Genomic DNA, 24,382 nt, shown 5'->3' with positions numbered 1-24,382 from the left:
GAAAGAGAAGGATTCTGGAAAGTACAAGGCTGGTGCTGCCTGGCAGAGCTGCTCTGCTGGGACAGTTTGTTCCATCTTTCCACACAGAGGAAAGATCTCAGACAAACATTTCAATGCAGGGTCATTTATTTTGATTAAATACACAGAGAGCAAGACTTCTCATTTGCAAGGTCTATGACTTGAACTATAAATGTGGACAGAGAATTAGAAGTGGGATGATTAATGACATCTATTTGGGGGCAATATTATCATAGTTTAAAAAGCAAACCAATCAATCCTTGCTCCAACTCCAGACAATCATCTACAACTACAAGCTATAAAAAAGGCAGGTTGGATCTGTCATGAGTTTTGTCATAAGTGATATGCAGAAGATGGAATGTTTAATGCCTTTGAAAATAATCCAGTGATCAGTTTCTTCAGGGCATCCTTGAGCTCCTGGTTCCTCATGCTGTAGATGAGGGGGTTCACTGCTGGAGGCACCACCGAGTACAGAACAGACACCACCAGATCCAGGGATGGGGAGGAGATGGAGGGGGGCTTCAGGTAAGTGAATATGCCAGTGCTGAGGAACAGGGAGACCATGGCCAGGTGAGGGAGGCAGGTGGAAAAGGTTTTGTGCCGTCCCTGCTCAGAGGGGATCCTCAGCACGGCCCTGAAGATCTGCACATAGGACACCACAATGAACACAAAACAACCGAAAGTTAAACAGGCACTGACCACAAGAAGCCAAACTTCCCTAAGATAGGAGTGTGAGCAGGAGAGCTTGAGGATCTGGGGGATTTCACAGAAGAACTGGCCCAGGGCATTGCCCTTGCACAGGGGCAGTGAAAATGTATTGGCCGTGTGCAGCAGAGCATTGAGAAACCCAGTGGCCCAGGCAGCTGCTGCCATGTGGACACAAGCTCTGCTGCCCAGGAGGGTCCCGTAGTGCAGGGGTTTGCAGATGGCAACGTAGTGGTCGTAGGACATGATGGTGAGAAGAAAATACTCTGCTGCAATAAAAAGGAGAAACATAAATACTTGTGCAGCACATCCCAAAACTGAGATGGCTTTGGTATTCCAGAGGGAGCTGGCCAAGGACTTGGGGAGAATAGTAGAGATGCAGCCCAGGCCAAGGAGGGCGAGGTTGAGCAGGAAGAAGTACATGGGGGTGTGGAGGTGCTGGTCCCAGGCTATGGTGGTGATGATGAGGCCGTTGCCCAGGAGGGCAGCCAGGTAGATGCCCAGGAAGAGCCAGAAGTGCAAGAGCTGCAGCTCCCGTGTGTCTGTGAACGCCAGGAGGAGGAACTGGGTGATGGAGCTGCTGTTGGACATTTGCTGCCTGTGGGCGTGAGGACCTGTGCAAGGAGCAAAAGACTGTGACAAGTTAGGGGAGACATCTCTGAAGAAAATAAATGGGCTGTTTCTCATGGAAAACCCCGTCCACAATGGAGGGATGTTTCTGCTCATTCTCTCTTTCTACCAAGTGAGAAAAACAGTTAATCACAGTTTAAAATGCAGTTGGGCATGCAGTTTCCATGAACGCAGCTCTGGGGCAAGACCCCCTGAGGTGGTGTCAGAACAAAAACTGACCCACACTCCCACCCCAACCCCAGAGAGCAAGAGCACCAGGGACAGGTGGAGAAACAGGGAAGGACACTGCAGTGCTACCAGAAAATAAAGTAAGGACAGAAAGGCAGACGGGCACGCTGTGGAACCTTCTCCTTACCCGGCTGTGCTGCTGACACTCACATAGTGACACTGTAGAGCAAGTACTTTTAGCACCTTATTTGTGCACCACGTTCCAGGAACCCTTCCCCTGGAGGTCCAGCTGCTGAGGTGGAGACTGGTGACCTGGACCCCATTGCGTCGGGGCAGAGGCTCTGCTGGAGAGGAGAGGAGACCAGGGGTTTGCACTGGGAATTGTGTCTGCACTGCAGGGGATGTGAGAGAGGTTCCTAAATCCTGTCCCCAGCATTTCTGGTAACAGTTAACTCTCCCTGCCCATGTCTGTGCTGCCTGCAGCTGTGCCTCTGTCCCTGGGTCTGCTCCCTCTCAGTGTCACAGACCCCGTCCCACCCGCTGTGTGCTCAACTCTGTCCTGCTCACACCTCCTGGCACTGCCCAGGGGCAGCTCTGTGTGTGCAGGGGCTCAGGAGCAGCTCAGACAAGTCCTAACGAGAACTGGGGTCTCAGTGTCTTCTCCAAAGCAGAGAAATAAATCCCCATCTCCCACTGCACACCCAGACAAACAAGAGTGGAAAACTGAAAGCAGAGACTCCTTCCCTTGCAGCTGTTCCTGTCTTGATTTTGTTGTTCAGAAGGACCCTCTGCCATGTCTGTGGGGTTGATCTGGGGCTCTGAGAAGCCCTGACCCACACAGCACCCTTCAACCCCACAAGCTCCCTGCCTGCCCTGCCGGGGGTTGCTCCTTCCACCCACAGCTGCTGCCATGGGATCTCCCTGGGCAGGCTGAGCACTGACCCTGGCAGGCAGCAGAGTCTCTGGCCCGGCACAGCCCTGGGGTGCAGGGACCCTGCTCTGCAGGACAGCCCTGGGCACCCCTGGGTGCTCCCCCAGCTTCACAGCTGTTCAACATTGCCTGACAAGAGCCCCCTCCTTACAGATCCCACTAGCTGTGCCTGTGCCAGTTTTAGGAGATGGCTCCAGGAGCTACAGCTGCATTGCCCTGCACCCAGAGACTTACCATGGCAAGGGCTGCAAAGGTTTCTCCTCCAGTGAGCTCTCAGTCATCCTCTCAGTCCTGACCACCTTTCATCTCTCTCTGCCTTGCTCGTCTCCTGAGATCCCCAGGCAGAGCCCTCAGCCCTGCTGTGCTGTGCAGAGGAGCTGCTCCTGGGCAGAGCTGTCTCTCTGCAGCGCTGCCGCTTGCCAGGAGCTCCCTCTGTCCCAGGAGCCCAGCCCAGCTCAGCAGCACAGGAGCAGCCCAAGGCGCTTTAATGACCCCTCTGGTGGCTTTGGTGCTGAGTCCATGGATCTCAGACCCTGAGGGGAAGCTGAAGAAACTTCTCAAGAAGTCAAAGTCAGATTCAAACTCCAAAGTTCCTTGTACTGTTAATGGGTCCAAGTGAGGGAACCTACTGAGAAACAATATCAGGTATGGTTAGAGAAGAAAACTGGAGGTCAGGAAAAGCAAAGTAAAGATGGTTCTGATGCTGAGTAAACCTGAATGTTTCATTAACAAAAAGGCCAAGCCCTGACCCCCAGTCCTGGGAAGTCAGATCCTGTCCCTCCCACGTTGCCCAGGGCCCTTCCTGGACAGTGTGATGTGGGGCTGTGCAAAGCCAAGGGCAGGACTATGGTCCCACACCTCCCAGGGTCCTGGCTGGGGACAAGGAGGCCATGAGGCCCCTGTGCTGGAAGGACAAGGTGTCTCCTCACAGGCAGCAGAGGTGCAGGCAACAGCCACAGCCGAGGGGAGAAGGAGCTCATGTCTGCTGGGGGCTTTCAGCCTCTTTACATCCCTTGATCATCTCCACCACAGCCTGTCCTGTGCTGTGGCATCCCCTGCACCTCTTTCCCTGCAGGCTGCAGACATCCCCCCTGCTGCCCCACCTTGCTCTTGTCTGAGCATCTTCCTTCCTTTGCTGACATCTCTGCATCCTCCCCAGCTGTTCCTTGAAGCACAAAGCCCTGGGCTGATGCAGACTCCCTCTGCTGACCTGCTCCACCACAGCACTGCCCTTCCAGTCACATTCCTTCCTGCTCATGTCCAGCCTGGACCTCCCCAGCTGCTCTTTGGGCCATTATTTATTTCTCAAGCTCTTTCCCACTAGGAAGAAAACCTCCACCATCTCTGAAACCACCCTTCAAGCACTCTCAGGCTACTCCTGCACTGCTGCAGCCTCCCCAGCGCTGCTGGGCCAAAGCAGCCCAGGTCCCTCAGCATCCCACACCATGTGCACAAGGTGCTGAACCTGCCTCGGCAGAGCCCTGCACTCTCCAGTTCCTCCCTGCTTCTCCAAACTGGGATGCCGCACACTGGCACACCCCCGTGTGTGTGGGGTCACACCAGTGCTGAACCGAATGGGATGAGAACTCCAGGTGTCTGGGTCCCCACGCTCCTCCTCATGCATCCCCGTGTGCAGCTGCCTTGTTCATGGTGAGTGCGCACCACAGGCTTGTGTGGGCACCCTGTAGTGCCCAGGCCCTTCTCCTCAGGGTCAGTGCTCAGCGTGTTAGGTCTTGCTGTGTCCTGATGCAGGACGTTGTTTTCCTGCCCTGATAAAAAAATGGACAGTTCATCTTGTGAAACTTCAGAGTTTTCTAATGGTAGAATCCCAAATTTTCTCAATGTCTGGACTCTCCCTTGTCTGTTGCAGCCGCAGACCCCTCCACTTGTGACCAGCACAGAGACCACTCGCCTTGGGAGTCCCTCGTGCCACAATATATAAGGGGCACCAACCTCCAGGACTCTCAGAGCTTTCTGAGGGGCAACCCCAAAAGTTTTTCCAGGTCTGGACTCTCCCTTGACTGAAGCTCCTTTTGATCAGCTGTTAATGTTTGCATGTAGATGGCTTATCCTGATAAGGCTGTTTCTCCCAACATAACACCATGAGGAGTTAGGGGACAGTATAAATACCATCTTCCGGAGAAACTGTGGGGTCTTGGGGATCTGATAATCATAGTGCCTGAGGTCTGGAGTTTCTGAAGTTTCCCTTTGTGCAGTAGGAATGGGTGGAGCTCTGCCTGGGGACAGACAATATCAGCTTAAGGTTGAGTGAGCATGAGAGGGCAGAACAACATGGGCAATGTTGTGGTGACTGGACATCACTGGCTCACTGGTCAGGCAGAGGAACTAGATGAGGCCTCCTTCAGACAAATGAATGAAGCCTCATGTTTCCAGGCCGTGTCCTTGTGGCAGACCTAAAATCTCCCAATATCTTCAAGGTACCAGCCATTCAGGAGGGGCTGGAGCTCATTGACAACATCTTCCTGACACGGGTGACTGAGGAGTCAGTGGGGTGAGGTGCCCTGTGGGACTTCACACTTACAAATCACAAAGAGTTTGTCAGGATTTAACAGTCAGGGATGGGAAAGTGGAGCTGAGGCTCCTGGGAGATGATCACAAGGCCAAGAACAGGATTTCAGGAGAGCAAGCTTTGGCCTGCTGAGGGACCTGCTTGGGTCCTATGGGATATGACCTTGGTGTCTGCAGTGCTATTCTCTCACATTTCCTCTCTCCTCTCTCCCACCTGCTGTTGTGCAGCGTTTTTCACCCTTTCTCAAATACAATATCCCAGAGGTGCTGCCAGCATCACTGAGTGGCTCAGATTTGGCAAGGAGTGGGTCCATCTTGGAGCAGCTGAAATCGGCTCTGTCTGACATCGGTGAACGTCCTGTTGTCTTCTCAGAGAATGGACAGGAGTGTGGAGAGCACCCAGCAGTGGATGGGGCTCAAGTCAGGGGTGACCTGAGCAAACGCAGACACCATTACAGAACAGGAGATGGGTCATTTGACCAGCTCCCTGAACACAAGTATCGCTGTGCTGTGGCACCTGAGATTCCCAGGAACACCCACCTCTTGGTCCAGAGTTGTGTGATTCCTCTTGAGGTGTTCTGGGCTATCTCTTCACTGACGTGGTGATTTAGGCACCCACTTTTCTGACATATTGAGTCTTCTCAGGATATGTTCCACATTGACATGAAGTGGTGGACGCTGCTGATACTACCTGTTCTGGAAAAGGAGGGAAGGACGAGCAGGGAAGGAAATAGAAGAAAGTTGGCTTTATTGCTATTTATTGTGGAAATGGTCTCTGTTTGGCTATTCCTGAAATCCCCCTAATCATCCACACCAGACTTGAAGCCTTGAGGAAAATGCTGCACAAAGCCTTGCTTTGTAAAGAGCCTTTTTGATGTTAATGAGCCCTCTGCTGCCATGATCCTGAACTGCAGCTACTGGAAGAATGAACAAACCTCTAATGAAGTGAAAGGCAGAAGCAAACCCCAAGTTTCTGAGGGTGTTTGGGACCCCATGAAGGGCCATCGCTGACACAGCTGTGAAGGAAACAACCAGTGCAGGTCCCTGTCCCTGGGGGCTGGGGAAGGAAAGACATGGAGACACTGGTTACAGGTGGTGAGGGCCATGTGGAGGTGGTTCTGATACTGAGGTGTGGAATGACCTTACAACCCTTGAGGTTGTAAGGAAGGTATATATTTTACCTATTTACGATGTCAGACACATGGGGAATCATTTCACCTAATACCTGTGTGTATCTCCAGTAGCTGTGAGCTTGGTTAAATGCAGTAAAGTGTTACATATTCATGAAAGTTCTAGGAACACCTATACATATTCATAAAATTTAAGGGTTAACTCTCTGTTAGCTCTTTAAGTCTTTAAGTGTTAGTTCTGTAAGTTTTAATTAGTGAATTGTTAATTCCCTGTATCAAGCTGGTGGAGGTGAAGTCACCCTGCCCAGGGTGGGGGAGGATGTGACTGTCAGCGCCTTGGTCCCACCCTGGTGTGCACATGGGGACAGGCACAGTGGGGCAGAAAAGGTGCTAAGGAGCCATTGACTGCCCTATTGAAGGCTCTGGATGTCAGGGGGATGCACAACTGCCACAGTGGGGCATTGTGACGTCACTGGTGATGTCACAAAGGGCCCCACCCAGGCACCCTTTAAATACGGGGCAGGGAGGTGGTCACCCCACCGTGGCCTGGTGCCAGTGAAAGAGGAAATGTGGCCACTCTCGCTGCCACTGTGTCCCATCCCTGGAAACTGTGAGGCCACTAAGAGCCAAAACTTCCCATCCCTGGATACCTTGGGCCACTCAGGGTAAAATTTCCTGTCCTCGGACCCATTAGGGCACCAAGACCTAAAATGTCCCATCCCTGGACCCCTTGGGCCACCAAGTGCCAGAATGTCCCATGCCAGACCCCAGATATCCCATCTCTGGAGACTTTGGGCCACTAAGACCTAAAATGTCCCATCCCTGGATCCAAGATGTCCCATCCGTAGACACTTCAGGCCACCTTGGCCCAGAAGGACCCCATGAAGCCACCAAGACCCAGGTTGACCCATCCTTGGAAACTTTGGGGACACCAAGTCCTAAGATGTCCCATCCTTGCATCGAAGATTTCTCATGCCTGGAGACTTTGGGTCGTCCAGGCCAAAGTGTCCCATCCCTGGACTGTGTAAAGCCACCAAGACCCAAGATGTCCCATCCATGGACACTTTGGGTCACCAAGATGCAGGATGTCCCATCCCCGCACCCAAGATGTCCCATCTCCAGCCCCCTTGGGCTACCGAGGTCCCATCTCTGGACCCCATGAGGCAACCAAGACCCAGGATGTCCCATCTCTGGACCCTTTAAACCACCAAGACCTAACATGTGCCATCCCTGGACACTTTGGGCCACCCAGACTTATAATGTCCCAACTCTGCATCCAAGATGTCCCATTTGCAGCCATCTCGGGCCACCAAGACCTTTAATGTCCCAACCGTTGGATCTCTTAGACCACCCAGGCCAAGATGTACCATCCCTGGACCCCTTAGGCCACCAAGACCTATGATGTCCCATCTCTGGACACTTAGGACCACCGCGAGCCAGGTTGCCCCATGTCAGACCTCCAATGTCCTATCGCTGGAAACTTTGAGCCACTCAGGTCAAGATGTTCCATCCCTGGACACTTTGGGCCAACAAGATGTAGGATTTCCCATCTCTGGAAACTTTAGGCCACCAATACCTAAAATATTCTATCCCTGGACCCCTTAGACCACCAAGACTTTAACTGTCCCATCCCTGGACACTTTGGGGACACCAAGACCCAGGATGTCCCATCTCTGGACCCAAGATGTCACATCTCCAGCCCCCTTTGGTCACCAAGACCTAAACTTCGCCAACCCATGGACCACCTAGGCAAACATGTCAATTCTGGGGATACTTTGGCCACCAAGACCAAGACGTCCTGTCTCTGGACCCCTTTTGGCTACCAAGAACAGCATGTCCTATATCCAGACACCTTGGGCCACCAAAATGAAGATGTCCCATCTCTGGAGCACTTGGGCCACCGAGAGCCTGGATGTCCCATCTCTGGACATTGTGAGGCCACCAAGACCCCCGATATCTCATCCCTGGAGCCAGATTGTCCCATCTCCAGGCCCCTTGGGCCATGGAGAACCAAAATTTCTCATCCCTTTATCCCTTGCGTTACTCAGGGCAGGATGTCCCATCCCTGGGGCCCTTAGGCCACCAAGACCTAAAATGTCCCATCCCTGGACACTTTGGGCCACCCAGACTTATAATGTCCCAACTCTGGATCCAAGATGTCCCATTCCTGGACACTCTGCGGACACCAAGACCAGGGTCCTGGGGGACAGGAATGGGACATCTTGGGTCTGCCCAACCAAAGAGGTCCAGGGATGGATCATCTTGGGTCTCAGTAAATCTCCAATGGGTTTGGGAAATCTCCAATGCATTGGGGATCCTCCAATGGGTTTGGCAAATCTTCAATAAGTTTGGGGGTATCTCCAATGGTTTGGGGGATCTCCAATGGGTTTGGGGGATCTCCAGTGGGTTGGAGGGGATCTCCACTGGGTTTGGGGATTCTCCAATGGGTTTGGCAAATCTTCAATAAGTTTGGGGGTATCTCCAATGGTTTGGGGGATCTCCAATGGGTTTGGGGGATCTCCAGTGGGTTGGAGGGGATCTCCACTGCGTTTGGGGATCTCCAATGGGTTAGGCTGGGGGATCTCCAATGGGTTTGGTGGGATCTCCAATGGGTTGAGGGATCTCCCATGGTTGGGTTGGGCAATTTCCAATGGCTTGGGGGATCTCCAATGGATGGGTTGAGGGATCTCCAATGGACTGGGTTGGGGGATCTCCAGTGGGTTTTGGAGATCTCCAGGGAATTGGGGGAAATCCAATGGGTTTGGGGGGATCTCCAATGGGTTGGGTTGGGGGATCTCCAATGGATTGGGGGGGGTCTTTAATGGGTTTGGGTGGGGGTCTCCAGTGGGTTGGGGTATCTCCCGTTGTTTGGGGCATCTCCAATGGTTGGGTTGGAGGATCGCCAATAGGCTGGGGGGGATCTTTAATGGGTTTAAGGGATCTCCAATGTGTTGGGGGATGTCCAATTGATTGGAGGATCTCCCATGTTTGGGTTTGGGGGCATCTTCAGTGGGTTTCGTGGGATCTCCAATGGGTTGGGTTGGGGGATCTCCAAAGGGTTGGGGGGATCTCCCATGGCTGGGTTGGGTGATCTCCAAGGGGTTTGGTGGGATCTTCTGTGGTTGTGTTGGGGGATCACCAATGAGTTGAGGGGCATCTCTAGTGGATTGGGGGATCTCCAATGGGTTGAGGGATCTCCCATGGTTGGTTTGGGGGGACCTCCAGTGGGTTTGGGGGGATCTCCAATGGGTTTGAGGGGATATCCAATGGGTTGGGAGAACTCCCATGGTTGGTTTTGGGGGTCTCCAATGGGTTTGAGGAGATATCCAATGGGTTGGGAGATCTCCCATGGTATGGTTTGGGGTGTCTCCAATGGGTTTAAAGGATCTCCAATGGGTTGGGGGACGTCCAATGTGTTGGGAGATCTCCTACGTTTGGGTTTGGGTGATCTCCAATGGGTTGGGGGATATCCAATGGGTTTGAGGGGATCTCCCATGTTTGGGTTTGGGGGGATCTCCCATGGGTTTTGTGGGATCTTTAATGGGTTGGGGGATCTGCAATGGTTGGGTTGGGGTGATCTCCAATGGGTTTTGGGGGATCTCCAATGGGTTGGGGGTTCTCCACTGGGTTTGGGGGATCTCCCATGGTTGGGTGGGGGGATCTACAATGGATTTGGTGGGATCTTCAATGGGTTGGGGGATCTGCAATGGGTGGGGGGGATCTCCAGTCGATTGGAGGATCTCCAATGGGTTGAGGGATCTCCCATGTTTGGGTTGAGGGGGTCTCCAATGGGTTGGGGGATGGCCAATGGGTTTGGGGGATCTCCCATGGCTGGGTTTGGGGGATCTCCAATGGGTTGGGGGAACTCCAATGGGTTGGGGGATCTCCCATGGGTTGGGGGATTGTGAGAGTTGGTCTGAAGATGGATCAGTATTTGCCTGACCATTGCCACCTAGGACTGAGAGAACTGAGGTCCTGACTGAAAGAACAGTAGGATGATGATTTGGACAGGGGCCCAAGGAGAAGCATTGTGTTGAACTGTTTTCTCCGATATGGGGGGGTCTCCTGCTTACAATGGCTGCTGCGTGGACTTTGCCTGCTGCTTCAGCCAAGCCAACCCCTGCCTCCTGAAAGCTATTGTTATAAGGGTCTCTTCAACCTAGGGACAAGAGCTGCCGTCCAGAAGATGTGTTCTCACCTGCAGCCTCAGTTACACATGTCCCTCACCTGCTCCCTCAAACAATGGTCAATGAAAAGGAGCATGGCCAGGAGCTCACCCAGGGTCCTGAGATCACCCAATGGACCAGAAAAGGACCCCTGAATGCAGGCCACATAAGCGTTGGGAAAAGAAAGCGTGAACCTTTCGAGCCTGCTCAGTACGAGCCTGGATTGTGAAATTAAGGCGGAGACTGGCCTCAAACAATGGGAGCGAGGGGGGGTGAAGAAGCATAAAAGGTGACTCCAGAATGGACACCACTGAAGATCTTCCCACCAGAAGATCCAGAACCACAATGGAGGACCGGCAGGACTTCTTTTTCTTTCTCTCTCTCTCTATCGCGTGCCGCTTTCTGGGCAAATTAATAAAGTTACACTGTTTGATTGAACTATAAGCCCTTGGCATTTTGGTCACCTTAATTTTGCGCTCTGAGATCAAGGTAAAAGAACCATCACAAGTCCATCATTGAATGGACCGTGACAGATGGGCATACAAGCCACCAGACAGTTGAGAGCAACCTCGCAATCACAGGCCCTGGTTGTGGTGGGGGATTTTAACTTCCCTGATGTTTGTTGGAAGGACTATTCAGCCAGCCAGCCACAGTCCAGGAAGATCCTCCAGTGCCTTGACGAGAACGTTCTGACGCAAAGGGTGGAGGAGCCGACTAGGAAAGGTGCACTGCTGGACCTCATTCTCACTAACAAGGAGAGGCTGGTTGAAGCGGTGAAGGTTGAGGGCTGCCTTGGTTGCAGCGACCATGAGATGGTGGAGTTCAGGATCTCCTGTGGCAGGAACAGAATAGCAAGCAGAATTGCAACCCTGGACTTCAACAGGGCAAACTTTGGCCTTTTCAGGCAATTGCGGGGGGAAAACCCACGGGCAAGGCTGCTTGAATGTAAAGGGGCCCAAGATAGTTGGTTGGTGTTCAGGGACTGTATCTACTGGGCACAAGATCAGAGCATCCCGACACGTAGGAAGTCAAGGAAGGGAGCCAGGAGACCTGCGTGGTTAAACAGGGAACTGCTGGGCAAGCTCAAGTGGAAGAGAAGAGTTTACAGATCATGGAAGGAGGGGCTGGCCACTTGGGGAGAATATCAGGCTGTTGTCAGAGGGTGTAGGGAGGCAACTGGGAAAGCTGAGGCCTCGTTACTATGAAATCTGGCGAGAGGAGTCAAGGACAACAGGAAGAGCTTTTTCCAATGTGTGGTGGATAAAACTAACAGTAGAGGCAATGTAGGCCCACTGATGAACGAGGTGGGTGCCCTGGTGACAGAAGATACAGAGAAGGCAGAGTTACTGCATGCTTCTTTGTCTTTGTCTGCTCTCCTGGGGGCTGTCCTGAGGAGCCCCGTACCGCTGAGGCCCCAGAGGAAGGCAGGACAATGGAGGAGTTTGCCTGGGTTGATGAGGACTGGGTTAGGGAGCAGTTGGGCAACCTGGACATCCATAAATCCATGGGTCTGGATGGGATGCACCCACAGGTGCTGAGGGAGCTGGCTGAGGTCATTGCTGGACTGCTCTCCATCATCTTTGCATATCAGGGAGAAGAGGGTCATTAGGGGCTGTCAGCATGGCTTCACCAAGGGGAAGTCGTGCTTGATCAACCTCATAGACTTATATGAAGACAAAACAAGGTGGATAGATGATGACAAAGCAGTGGATGTGGTCTACATTGACTTGAGTAAGGCATTTGACACAGTGTCCCACAGCATCCTCACAGCTAAACTGAGGGAGTGCGGTCTGGATGAGCGGGTAGTGAGGTGGACTGCGAACTGGCTGAAGGGAAGAAGCCGGAGAGTCGTGGTCAATGGGGCAGAGTCCACTTGAGGCCTGGATCCAGTGCAGTGCCCCAGGGGTCAGTACTGGGGCCTGTATTATTCTATATATTCATTAATGATTTGGATGAGTGACTGTCAGCAAGTTTGCTGGTGACACCAAGCTGGAAGGAGTGGCTGACACTGGAAGCTGTGCTGCCATCCAGCGGGACCTGGACAGGCTGGAGAGTTGGGCAGGGAACAATTTCATGAAACAATTTTGTGATACACCTGCAACACCAGCAGAGCAGGGTCTGGGCTGTGCTTGTGGGTGCTGGACACTCCATGGAATCTGCCGCAATCATCATGAACTAATCCCTTGGAACCTTCATTTCCAGCCCAGACCTCTCACCCCAGTTCAAAGAGGTTCTTTGTCCCTCCCTGAAAAGACACTGAATGAGTAGATCAGAAGTCCACGTGTGCATTGTACAGATGTGAGCGTGAATATCATGTACGTGAGGTGGGATGAACTCCAGTGAGCACCAATGCTGTCAGATATTCTGGGGTGCCATTTTGCACCTGGGACACGTCAACCCTGGTTGTACAGAGAGACTGGGGGACGAGATGCTGGAGAGCAGCTCTGCAGAGAGGGATCTGGGGATCTGGTCAACAGCAAGTTGAACATGAGTCAACAGTGTCCCTGGAGCCAAGAGGGACCCATGTCCTGGTGCATCCAGCACAGCACGGCCAGCCGGGCAGGGAGGGGATTGTCCCTCTCTGCTCTGCGCTGGGGCGGCCTCATCTGGATCATTCGCTGTGTGCAGGGCTGGGGACACAGGGTAAAAATGAGATAAAGCTATTGAAGAGCGTCCAGGAGAGGCTACGAATTTGGTGAAGGGTTTGGAGGAAAAGCCGTATGAGGAGTGGCTGAAGTCCATGGGTTTGTTCAGCTGGAGCAGAGGAGACTGAGGGCAGAGCTCATGGGGCTGCAGGTTCCTCAGCAGGGAGCAAGAGGGGCAGGGCTGAGCTCTTCTCTCTGTGACAGTGACAGAGCCCAGGGAACGGCAGGAGATGAGCCAGGGAGGGTCAGTGGGACATGAGGAAAAGGTTCTTCACCCAGAGGTGCTGGACACTGAACAGGCTCCCCAGGGAGGTGTCACGGCCCCAAGCCTGGGCCCCTGAATGATGTGACAGAGTGAACCTTCAGCTCCTTTGTGGATGGTGCAAAGCTGGGCAGAGGCCTTGGACAACCTCACCTGGTTCACCCTGCCCTGAGCAGGACACTGAGACAAGATGATGTTCAACCTGAGTTACTCTGTGATTCAAGGTATCTTTCCCTTGGAAAGGTTTTGGGAGAAAGAATAGGTGGAGGAACAAGAAAATAAAAAATAAACAAAGCAGTTCCTGTGAAGAATGCTTCTCTACTCAAATTGTTAGCAGGAAATCTATAATCAGCTCCACATACTCCCTATTCTGCTCATTGGCCCCTGGGATTTACAGCACATTTCTTTACATCGGATTCTGCACTGAAGTTTGCACTGATTGTTACAGCTTCTTTGCAGGAATCACTTCATGTTTCCTTAGAGAACTGGATGTAAACAGGCACCAGGGAATTTTTAATTAGAGGAAACAAAAAAGGAGAAAAAAAAAAGAAAACACAATAGAACTTAATGATGTTTCTCAGTTCTATGGTTAAATTCAGTATTTTCCAGCGAGGTCCGTTGCCATAATTGAAGAGTTGCCTATAGGGAGTATGAGAGCAACTGAAAGACTGAGCTGAAAGACTTCACCTGCCTGAAGCTCAAAGCAGAGTGAGAACTGAGAGGCTCTGAGTGAGCGAAGAGTGAGAGGTGAAGAACCTCTGGGGAGCGATGCAAAGTGCAAATGTCCAGACAGGCTTCTGAAAATTCATATTTTGGCAGGATAGAAATTCCACAGACATTTTATTGGAAATACTGAATTATTTCACCTGATAAAAAAATAAGAGTGGGGAGTATTTTGTTGTTGTTGTCATTGTTGCTTTGGTTTTGTTTTTCAGTTTTGAGGGGAGTTCTCAGGTTTTCAGGCTGAGCTCCATGGTCTCACTATAAGCACCCAGTGCAAACCTCGAGAGGCCCCCATGTACCTGAGGTGTTTGCCTGGGACTGGCAGGTATCAAACCAGACTGATGGAGCCACGTCAGTTTTGTCATTTACATGTAGTGTTCAAGAATTGTGTACTTAATTAGATAAGTTTCAGGAGTATGGGTAAAGAGGCAGGTATGTGAAGAAGTGATAGAAGAATTTTCCAGTGTATATCATAGAATCATAGAAACATTTCAGTTGGAAGAGACTCTCAGAATCAGTGAGTCCAAACATAACCTTACTCTATCCCTAAACCATGTCCCTGAGAACCTCATCCAAACTCCTTTTAAACTCCTGCAGGCATGGCGACTCCACCACTGCCCTGGGCAGCCTGTTCTAATGCCTGAAAACCCTTTTTGTGAACTATTTTTTCCTAATATCCAATCTGAACCTCCTCTGGTGCAATTTGGGACCATTTCCTCTTCTCCGATCACTTGCTACTTGGGAGAAGAGAACAACGTCTCCCATACCCCATCCTCCTCCCAGGCAGTGCAGAGAACGAGAAGGTCTCCCCTCAGTTCCTGTTCTCCAGGCTGAACAGCCCCAGTTCCGTCAACTGCTCCTCATCACACTTGTGTTCCAGACCCTCAGCAGCTTCATCACCTCCTCTGCACTCTATCTAGTGCCTCAATGTCCATCTTATGATGAGTGGCCCAAAACTGAACACAGGAGTCAAGGTGCGGCCTCACCAGTTCCAAGTACAGTGGCACAATCACTTCCCTCGTCCCACTGGCAACACTATTCCTGATACAAACCAGGATGCTGGTGGCCTTTTTGGCCACCTGGGCACACACTGGCTCATGTTCAGCTGTTGTCAATCAACACCCCCAGGTCTTTTTCCAACAGCAGCTTTCCAGCCGCTCTTCCCCAAGCCTGTAGTGTTGCAGAAGGTTGTTATGACCCATGTGCCTGACCCAGCACTTGGCCTCGTTGAACCTCAGACAAATGGTCTCAGTCAGCCAAGATGCCTCTGTATGGCCTTCCCACCCTCCAGCAGATCAACACTCCCACCCAATTTGGTTTCACCTGCAAACTTACCAAGGGTGCACTCAATCGCCTCATCCAGATCACTGGTAAAAAGATTTAACAGAACTGACCCCAGTACTGAGCCCTGGGGACACCACTCATGACCGGCCACCAACTGGATTTGGCTCCGTTCACCACAACTCTCTGGGTCCGTCCTTCCAGCCAGTTCTTTACCCATCGCAGATACACCATCCAGGCCATGAGCTGCAGCTTCTCCAGGAGATGCTTTGGGATACGGTGTCAAAGGCTTTACTGCAGTCTAAGGACACAACACCCACAGCCTGTGTGGCGGATTCACTCCCCACGACAGACTTTCTCTCATCTGCTCAGCCGGTCACCTTGTCATAGAAGGAGATCAGGCTGGTCAAGCAGGACCTGCCTTTCACAAAGCCATGCTGATTGGGCCCAATTGCTCGTCTCGTATGGGTGACCTCACAGTCCTTTCCCAGCCATGTTCCTGCTGTTGGCCTATCCCCTGCAGAGGCAGAAGTGACCTTACAGTCCCCTTCACAGTATTTCATAGAATCATAGAATGTCCTGAGTTGGAAGGACCCACAAGGATCATGGAGTCCAACTCCTGTCCCTGCACAGGACACCCGACAGTTCATACCGTGTGTCTGAGGACATTGTCCAGTCTCTTCTTGAACACTGTCAGGTTGGGGCCGTGACACCTCCCTGGGTATCCTGTTCAGTGTCCTGCACCTCTGGGTGAAGAACCTTTTCTGCATGTCCAACTTAAAACTCACCTGACACATCTTTCTTCCTTTCCCTTGGGTTATGTCATTGGTCACTACAGAGTACAGATAAGTACCTTCCCTTCTCCCCTTGTGAAGAAACTGTAGCCACCATGAGGTCTCCTTTTAGCCTTTTCTTCAACTCTGATGGTGAGAAACCCCTTGGTTTTCTTTCTGAATCAGAAAGAAGAAGTTGTCATGACCTCCAGGCACTGGGAAGGGGGATCCTGTCCCTCACACACGGTTCAGGGCTCTTCCTGGGACCGTGGGATGTAGGTGTGCAAGGCCAAGGGAATGACAACACTGGTACAACCACTTCCAGCTTCCCCAAGGGGCTGCAAGGAGGCAACAAGACCCCAGTGCCATGAGGACAACATGGCTTCTCCTGGGCCTCAATGGCAAAGACAGCTGCCATGGCCAAGGGGACAGAGACCTGGGTTCTGTGGGTCCCTTCCAGCCTTGCCAGCACCCTTTGCCATCTCCACCACAGGCTGTTCTACACGGTCCTACCCCTGCCCCTCTTTCCCTGCAGGTTGCAGACACCCATCTCGCTTCCCCACCTGCTCTCACCCCAGCATTTCTTGTGGTCTTTTGCCTGACAGGAGAGAAGTAACCTCACCATGATCTTCTGAACCCCATGGCTGCTGCTGGCCTTTCAGCTTCTCTGACAGACACGACCATGTCCCTGCTGCTGTCCTGTCATGTACTCAGGTGGGATGGACATGACAACCCGTCTTCAAGGCCTCTTCCTGGGTAGGGCCTGTAGGTGCTTAGGCAGAAGTTCCTTCCCAGCTCTATTCCTGTTTCTGGCCTGCCACCTCCAGAGACAGAACTGACCTCATTGTCCCCTTCACAGCCAAAGTCTTTGAACTCAATTATGAGTTTCTGAGACACAAGTGACCTCGTAATCCCACACCCATCCATCAGCCTCCTTGTGAGCCAGGACCTGACTAGATAAAGCATGCTTGTTTTATCAAATTTATCAAATTTTTTTCCTACTAAAAACCTGAGTGGAGAAGTATTATTTAAGGGAATGTGAAATGTTGACATCCTTTCTATGTCCTCTCCTGCCTCTTTTATTTTTTTATTTTTTACCTTCTTCCTGGTTGCTAATTGCAAATTCACTAACTGAAGTGCAAAGCCAATCCCACACCCAGAGATGAGATATTGTTTATTCCAGAGCTGTACAAGTCTGGATGCTGGAATAAAACCAGCACAACAGGTAGAAAAGGAACATCTATTATATCCAAAATCTTATCCCTACATTCAGACCCTCCCAGCAGTCCTAAAGAGCCAAGTGTTTACACATTGGCAGATTGGTTACATAATCATTTTATCACCATGCAAGCTTGTTGAGAAAGGGTCCCGGGCTGACCCTGGTTTCCTTTTCTAGGGATGCATATGAGCACATAAGGTGAAAAGTACAGCTAAAGGACACTTTATGTAACAGTCTTGAGACAGATGTTAAAACAAGACTCAACTAATTGTGCAGACTCCAGAGTGACTGCACTGCAAGGACAGAATTCTTTGCAGGTTCTGATTAGGTGTTTTAAAAGTCACTTTTATCTTTGTTAGAGGCGCAGACTGACCAAAACGGAGAGGATTTACATATTTTAGTTTAGCAATTACAGGCAGGATTTGTTCTTTTAACTGGTAAGGACTACATCTTCTGTCTTCAAACACCTCTCCAAGGCAAAGATTCATTGACTCATAGAATAACTCAGGTTTGAAGAGAGCCCTGAACATCATCTTGTTTCACTCTCCTGCTCAAGGCAGGGTCAGACAGGTGAGGTTGTTCTAGGCCTCTGCTCAGCTTTGCATCATCCACAAAGGAGCTGAAAATGTGCTCCATGACACGATGAAGGGGCAGAATAAAGACATTCAACAGTGTTGGCCCCAGTACTCATCACTGAGGGATGCTACTAGAAACCGACTAAACACAGGACTTTGTACCACTGATGATATTTGGGCTTGGTCATCCAGCCAACTTCCCATCCCTCACAATATCCACATCTTTATCCCAGATCTTCCCAAGCTGCTCTAAGGCCACCACAGGAGACTATGTCTGGGACCTTACAAAACTCCATGTACACAACGTGCCTTTCTTTCCCCTGCCCATTTGGGTTCAGCAATCCCTTCCTTGTCCTACAACTGCCTGGAGATGGTTGCAGGAGAATGTGAATTGTCACCCTCCCAGGGACAGACGCAGACTGACCAGCCTGTCATTCTCCCAGTTCTCCTTCCTGCCATTCTTGAAGATGGGTTTGACGTCTCCCTTTCTAAGGGAACCTCTGATCCTCTCTGATTATTTTTGTACTTTTGAGAACACAATCCAGGATTTCCCACAGAGAAAGAGGGGCAGGTGTAGGACTGTGTAGAACAGCATGGGATGAAGATGGCAAAGGTGATATAGCAAACAGGGACACTTGCAATGAGCCTGTCTAAGGGAGATGAGATGAATCTCACTGTGCCGCTAGGGTTTGTCCCTGGAGTCACACACAGAAATATCAGGGTTCTGTCAGGTGTCCACATCTGAGTGGCCTCATGGATTCTTATAACACATTGAGATATTTAGGGACAGACACTTTCGCTTTTAACCACAGAGGCAGGAGTCGCAGTGTCCTTCTGCGCTCCTGTTCCTATACCCAAAGGATGGGAGGAGCCACAACCCTATAGTGTGTCCCCATGTTCTACATTTATCTTTTATGTCCCTCATCATCAGGAATACACATTGGTTCAAGGAAGCACATCCAAGTGCTACATTCTGGTGGTTTCCTATGGGATATTAGTCCCAACATGATGTGACGTCAGTAAACTCTGGCTCACAGGCCTTCATGGAACCACAAGGAACAGCTGATAGTGTTTGTACTGACTTGGGTTCATATCGCCTCACGTACATGATGTGCATGCTCACTTCTCATCTGTACAATGCAAACATGGACCTCTGACCTATTCATTCAGTGTAATTCCAAGGAGGGACAAAGAACCCTGAGCTGGGGTGAGAGGCCAGTGCTGGAAATGGTGGTTGTGAGGGGCCAGTCCATGGTGATTGCCCTGGGTGTCCAGTGCATAGGGGCACAGCCCAGTCCCTGCTCTGCTGGTCCTGCAGGTCTCTGGCAGGAGGCCTGGCTGTGAGAGGACACTGCTGTGTGCCAGCCCTGCACACACACACTGTACAGCTGTGCCCTGGGTTTGCATCTGTGGCCACTTTTGTGGGCATGTTCTTAGATAAACTTTGTAAGAAGACCTAAATCTTCACGCCATGCCCCTAGGAGATCACATTTCTATCTGGAAAGGCTGTTGTGAGGCCAGCTCTGTCATAGCAGTGCCCATTGCCTGTCCCTGCCTGCGCTCACAGCACTGACACACATCAGGACGCGGACCAAGCTGCCAGAGCACTCAGGCCTTGCACCAACACAAGGAGTTAGAAGGGCAGTGTTGAAGAGGAAAGAGAACAGCTCTGGAATATCAAGCACTGGTGCTCACTGTTGGTGCTGCCATGTGAAGACTCTTTTCCCTTCCACCCATGCACACAGAAACTGTCCCTGCAGCTCCAAAAAGGCTGTGAAGGAAAGATGTCAAAAAAAAGAAAAAAAACTATCACTAAAGCACCCTTTATTTTGCTTAGAGACAAAGAGTAGGGTTCCTCATTGACACAGCCACTCGGTGAGAAAATAAAAGCAGGCAATGCATTACAAAAGGAATTACAACATTATCATGATAAAAAAAACCCACAGCTAGAGACAAAATTGCTGCAGAGAGGAAAAATCTGTGATGAGTTAGACTATAACTTATATGTAGAAGAAGATAGCGACAGTTTATAGCTTCAGATGAAATCCAGTCATCTGTTTCCACAGGGCATCCTTGAGCTCCTGGTTCCTCATGCTGTAGATGAGGGGGTTCACTGCTGGAGGCACCACCGAGTACAGAACAGACACCACCAGATCCTCTGCAGGGGAGGAAATGGAGGGAGGCTTCAGATAGGCAAAGGAACCTGTACTGATAAAGAGGGAGACCACAGCCAGGTGAGGGAGGCAGGTGGAAAATGCTTTGTGCCGTCCCTGTTCAGAGGGGATCCTCAGCACGGCCGTGAAGATCTGCACATAGGACACCACAATGAAAATGAAGCACATAAAAGCTAAACAGCAACTGACCACAATAAGCCCAAGTTCCCTGAGATAGGTGTCTGAGCAGGAGAGCTTGAGGATGTGGGGTATTCCACAGAAGAACTGGTCCAGGGCATTGCCCTTGCACAGTGGCAGTGAAAATGTATTGGCCGTGTGCAGCAGAGCATTGAGAAACCCAGTGGCCCAGGCAGCTGCTGCCATGTGGACACAAGCTCTGCTGCCCAGGAGGGTCCCGTAGTGCAGGGGTTTGCAGATGGCAACGTAGCGGTCGTAGGACATGATGGTGAGAAGAGAATACTCTGCTGTAGCACAGAAAAAGAAAAAAAAAACCTGGGCAGCACATCCTGAGTATGAGATGGTCCTGGTGTCCCAGAGAGAATTGTCCATCGATTTGGGGAGAGTGGTGGAGATGAAGCCCACGTCGAGGAGGGAGAGGTTGAGGAGGAAGAAGTACATGGGGGTGTGGAGGTGGTGGTCACAGGCTATGGTGGTGATAATGAGGCCGTTGCCCAGGAGGGCAGCCAGGTAGATGCCCAGGAAGAGCCAGAAGTGCAAGAGCTGCAGCTCCCATGTGTCTGTGAACGGTAGGAGGAACTGGGTGATGGAGCTGCTGTTGGACATTTGCTTTTCCTGGACATGGGGCACTGTCATGAGAAAAAAAAAAAAGAGTGAGAATCCAGGGAAGAGTTCTCTGACAAAAACAAAACCAACTCCTATAGACACTCCCCTGTCACACACAGACACCCTTTTGTTTTTCTAGGAGAACTTTCTCCAGCACTATGGCTGGAGCCCTGCTTGGTGCTTCCCAAATGTGCAACCAAGAGCAGGGCCTCTGCCCATGGGCTCTCGATAACTCAGCCCAGCTCTGCAGAAGTGGGGCCACGGGAACGGTGGGAACTGTCCTGGTTCTGCTAACACAGAAGAGCTGTCAGCACTTGCTTTCCAATTCACAAGGAACAGAGGTGGTGAAGGCAGTTTAGGAGTTCCAGGATTTTTACGTCTCCGACCATATTCACTGCAGAGTGTTGTTGGGTGTCAGAAACCCTCAGCATTTCTGCTGCACTCAGGGAGAACAGAGCGAGTCCTGCAAGACCAGAGGATGCCTGTGGGTCAGTGCAGAGTGAGGGCAGCTGCTCTGTCCCTCTGTCTTGCTCCAGCTGCCCTGGGCAGACACCTTTCTGAGATGGAGCCTGATCACACTCCCATGTTACCCTGAAAAGCCACTGGGAGCTACGGAGAAGAGGGATCCCCCTCAGACCACAACATGTCTCACCCTTTCTTAAGGCCTCAGCTCCCCACATTTAGCCCAGGACACACACGGCAAATTTCACAAACCCAACAGCATTTCCTACACCATAGAATTTCTGCACTTCTCTGTGGTGAATTCAGATAATGCTGAAGTGCTATAGGACAGGTTTGCATCCTGGAGGAAATCTCAGAGCTTGGAAGGAAACAGCCAAGAATCCTAATGATGGCATTTGATTGAAGGAGACTCAGCTCATTCCCCAGCCCCACAGACTGCATTGCCCACAGCCCAGAGGGCAGAGCAAAGCTGGGACACGTGTTCCCATGGACACACCTGCAGGAAAGGACCCACAAGGTCAGACTGTGACTCTGCAGCTGAAACTGCCATCCCCAGAGAGCCTGACAGCAAGAACAAGATCCCAACAGCAGTGACCCAGAGCAGGGGAGCAAGAAGGACAAGGCGGTGAGGTGGGTGTGAGAGAGGCCAGGGCAGAGGCAGCCAGGCACTCAGACAGCGTCACCCTTCCCCAGCTGTGCAGCCACCTCCCAGACACCAACATTGCCAGGCAGCTGCTCTCAGCCCCTGTGCTCTGCAGAGGAACTGGAGCTCTGGCTGCACAGGAGCTGCTTCATGCCTTGGAGCCCCCAGCCCTGAGGGCAGAGGCTTTGCTGGGTGGGACAGGAGGCCAGGGGGCTGCTCACAGGAGGGATCTGCACTGCAGGGGATCACGGGGACTTTTCTCTTTTCTCCCTCTCATAACAATTCCGGGTTTAGTTTCCTCTCATTTCTGATCATTTCCCTGCTGCCTGGAGATTCTCCCCCTGGGAGGTGTTTCCCTGTCCATGTCTCTTCCCTGTCAGTGCTCACAGACCCATCCCACCCTCTGTGCCCTCCCCCTGGCCCTACAGATCCTGCCTGTTCACAGGGCACTGCCTGGGGGCATCTTCCTGTTTGCAGGCTGGAAAACAGAACAGGTCAGACTAGGCTGACAGGTCCAGCAAAGGTGATACAGGTGCTGTCCACAGGCAGAGGGGTGGTGAAGGGATGTTATGAGCCTTCTGGCAGCTGTACTGATCACTCAAAATTGCAGCTCAGGATCTCAGTGACTTGTTTAAGCATGAGAGCTCATTTTCATTTTATTCTTTCCTGCACCCCACACCCCTTGGGAGAGGAAACTGAAAAGACAGGCTCAGGAAAGCTCCTTATCTGTCAGGTACTCCTTGCACTGATCTTGTCCTTGAGGCATCCCCTTGGAAAAATGCTGGGGGTGATCTGGAGCTGTGAGCAGTGCTGACCCACACAGCACCCTCTCCACAGCAGAAACACATTTCCTGCCCTATAGAGTTTGCTCCTTCATGCGACAGCTTCTCTCCTCATTGTTGTTGGGATCTTCCTGGGCAGGCTGAGCGCTGACCCTGGCAGGCGGCAGAGTCCCTGCCCCGGCACAGCCCTGGGTTTCAGCGACCCTGCTCTGCAGGACAGCCCTGGGCACCCCTGGGAGCTCCCCCTGCAGTCACTCTCAGCAGAAGTTGCCATGATGCACTTTCCCCTTGATGGTGCCGCAGGGAAGCCCTGCTCTGGAGTGTGTTCTTCTCTACAACAGAGATACTGTGAGAGAGACCTGACAGATCCTGTAAATTGTGGGATGGATCATCTTTAGGGTCTCCCTCCAGGAAATGCAGCTGCATTGTCATACAGCCAGAGACTTACCATGTTAGAACTGTGAAGATTTGTCTCTCAGTGAGCCCTCAGCAACGAACCACCTACATTGCCTTTCCCCTCTCTCTGCCTGGCTCCTGTGCCCTCAGTGCTGCAGGCAGAGCCCTCAGCCCTGCTGCGCTGTGCAGAGGAGCTGCTCCTGGGCAGAGCTGTCTCTCTGCAGCGCTGCCGCTTGCCAGGAGCTCCCTGTGTCCCAGGAGCCCAGCCCAGCTCAGCAGCATAGGAGCAGCCCATCATGTCCCTTTCTCTGTCCCCTCTGGGCTCCCTCCACATGTCCCTGGGGCTCCAAGGGCACATCCCTTCAAACAGCCTCAAGTAATCAGTGATGTTGATTCTCTCTCCTCTAAACAGACACTTCTTGCCAGCATTGTGTTCTCTGTATTAAAAAATAAATCAGTATGAGAATGATATTTTCTTGTCCCATCATTAGGCAGGACACCAGGAATGTTACAGCAAATTTCTGTAAACTGTGGATGGGAATTTCTTCATTTGAATGAGTTTAAGCATCATATTCTGGTTTTATACTCCTAGGTCTAGAGAGGCATTCATCAATCTTTGGCCATGTCATGTCTGTGCTCTGAGGCAAAGCCTTTGCACACATGGGCTCTTGGACACTTGGTACCAGGTTTCTTGTGGCAGGTCAGAGCTGGACTGGTGCCACAGCTGGGGTGGTTCAGCCCAGATGTGAGGCAATGGCCTCAGCCAGGGACCTGACTGGGGGAGCTGGAGCTGTCAGTGCTGCAGACAGAGCTGTGACACGGATGGAATGAACTGCCAGGCAGGGTGGCAGAAGTGAGTTCATCTGGTCTGCAAGGACAGCAGCCTCCAAGCACAGAACAGCCCAGATCAGAACTCAGTCTGGACCTCTAAGGCAATTCAGAGGCCCATAATGAGCTGTTACTACTGCAGGAACAGTTAAAGGAGAAACAAGGACAGTGTGTGGCCATTGATGAATTTAATAAGGGAAGGAGGTGAGAATCTCTGGGTCCTCTTGTCCTGTATCTTCACCAGCAATGTGTCCAGGCCTCTGTGACTTGAGACAGGAATCTGGAGAACAACCAGCATAGGATGGGGATCAAGTCAGGGGTCACTGGAACTAACACAATCCTTTCCAGTCTATGGGACAGCAGGGGCAGCATCCCAGGAGCTGAGACAGCAGGACGATGTCACAGTGAGGCCACTCTCCACCATCTTGGAAAGCTCATGGACGCTGGGGGGACTCCCTGAGCACTGGCAGCTCTCACACAATGTGTGCACTTTTCAGAATGGTCAGTGGGTGAGCAGGGGAACTAAGGGCTGTGCCCCAGAACATGTCCACTGGGACCC

The 24,382-nt window shown here is 51.6% G+C and overlaps 2 protein-coding genes across 2 annotated transcripts; both read right to left on the bottom strand.

Moving 5' to 3' along the window:
• Window positions 1-351: 351 nt before the first annotated feature.
• On the bottom strand, window positions 352-20,547 carry LOC139828988 (olfactory receptor 14C36-like). Its single transcript, XM_071814140.1, has 2 exons — window positions 20,403-20,547; window positions 352-1,019 (listed from the first exon to the last, which is right to left on the bottom strand). The coding sequence occupies exons 1-2, from the start codon at window positions 20,545-20,547 to the stop codon at window positions 352-354; spliced, it is 813 nt and encodes a 270-aa protein (XP_071670241.1).
• LOC139828948 (olfactory receptor 14J1-like) lies at window positions 19,783-20,370 on the bottom strand. Its single transcript, XM_071813997.1, has one exon. It carries the CDS (start codon window positions 20,368-20,370, stop codon window positions 19,783-19,785), a length of 588 nt encoding a protein of 195 aa, XP_071670098.1.
• Window positions 20,548-24,382: the final 3,835 nt, after the last annotated feature.

This window comes from Patagioenas fasciata, chromosome 12 (assembly GCF_037038585.1).
Source record: "Patagioenas fasciata isolate bPatFas1 chromosome 12, bPatFas1.hap1, whole genome shotgun sequence".
Classification (NCBI taxonomy): Eukaryota; Metazoa; Chordata; class Aves; order Columbiformes; family Columbidae; genus Patagioenas; species Patagioenas fasciata.
This window is presented reverse-complemented; position numbering and strand designations above follow the sequence as displayed.

What these genes read in the sequence shown, in the direction of transcription:
- LOC139828948 (XM_071813997.1), bottom strand. Translation starts at nt 20,370, where the DNA reads ATGTCCTACGACCGCTACGTTGCCATCTGCAAACCCCTGCACTACGGG.
- LOC139828988 (XM_071814140.1), bottom strand. Translation starts at nt 20,547, where the DNA reads ATGTACTTCTTCCTCCTCAACCTCTCCCTCCTCGACGTGGGCTTCATC. An exon ending in GGTTTTTTTTTTCTTTTTCT is followed by an intron (nt 1,020 to 20,402) that starts GTGCTACAGCAG and finishes GTGCTGCACAAG; the next exon opens with TATTTATGTTTCTCCTTTTT.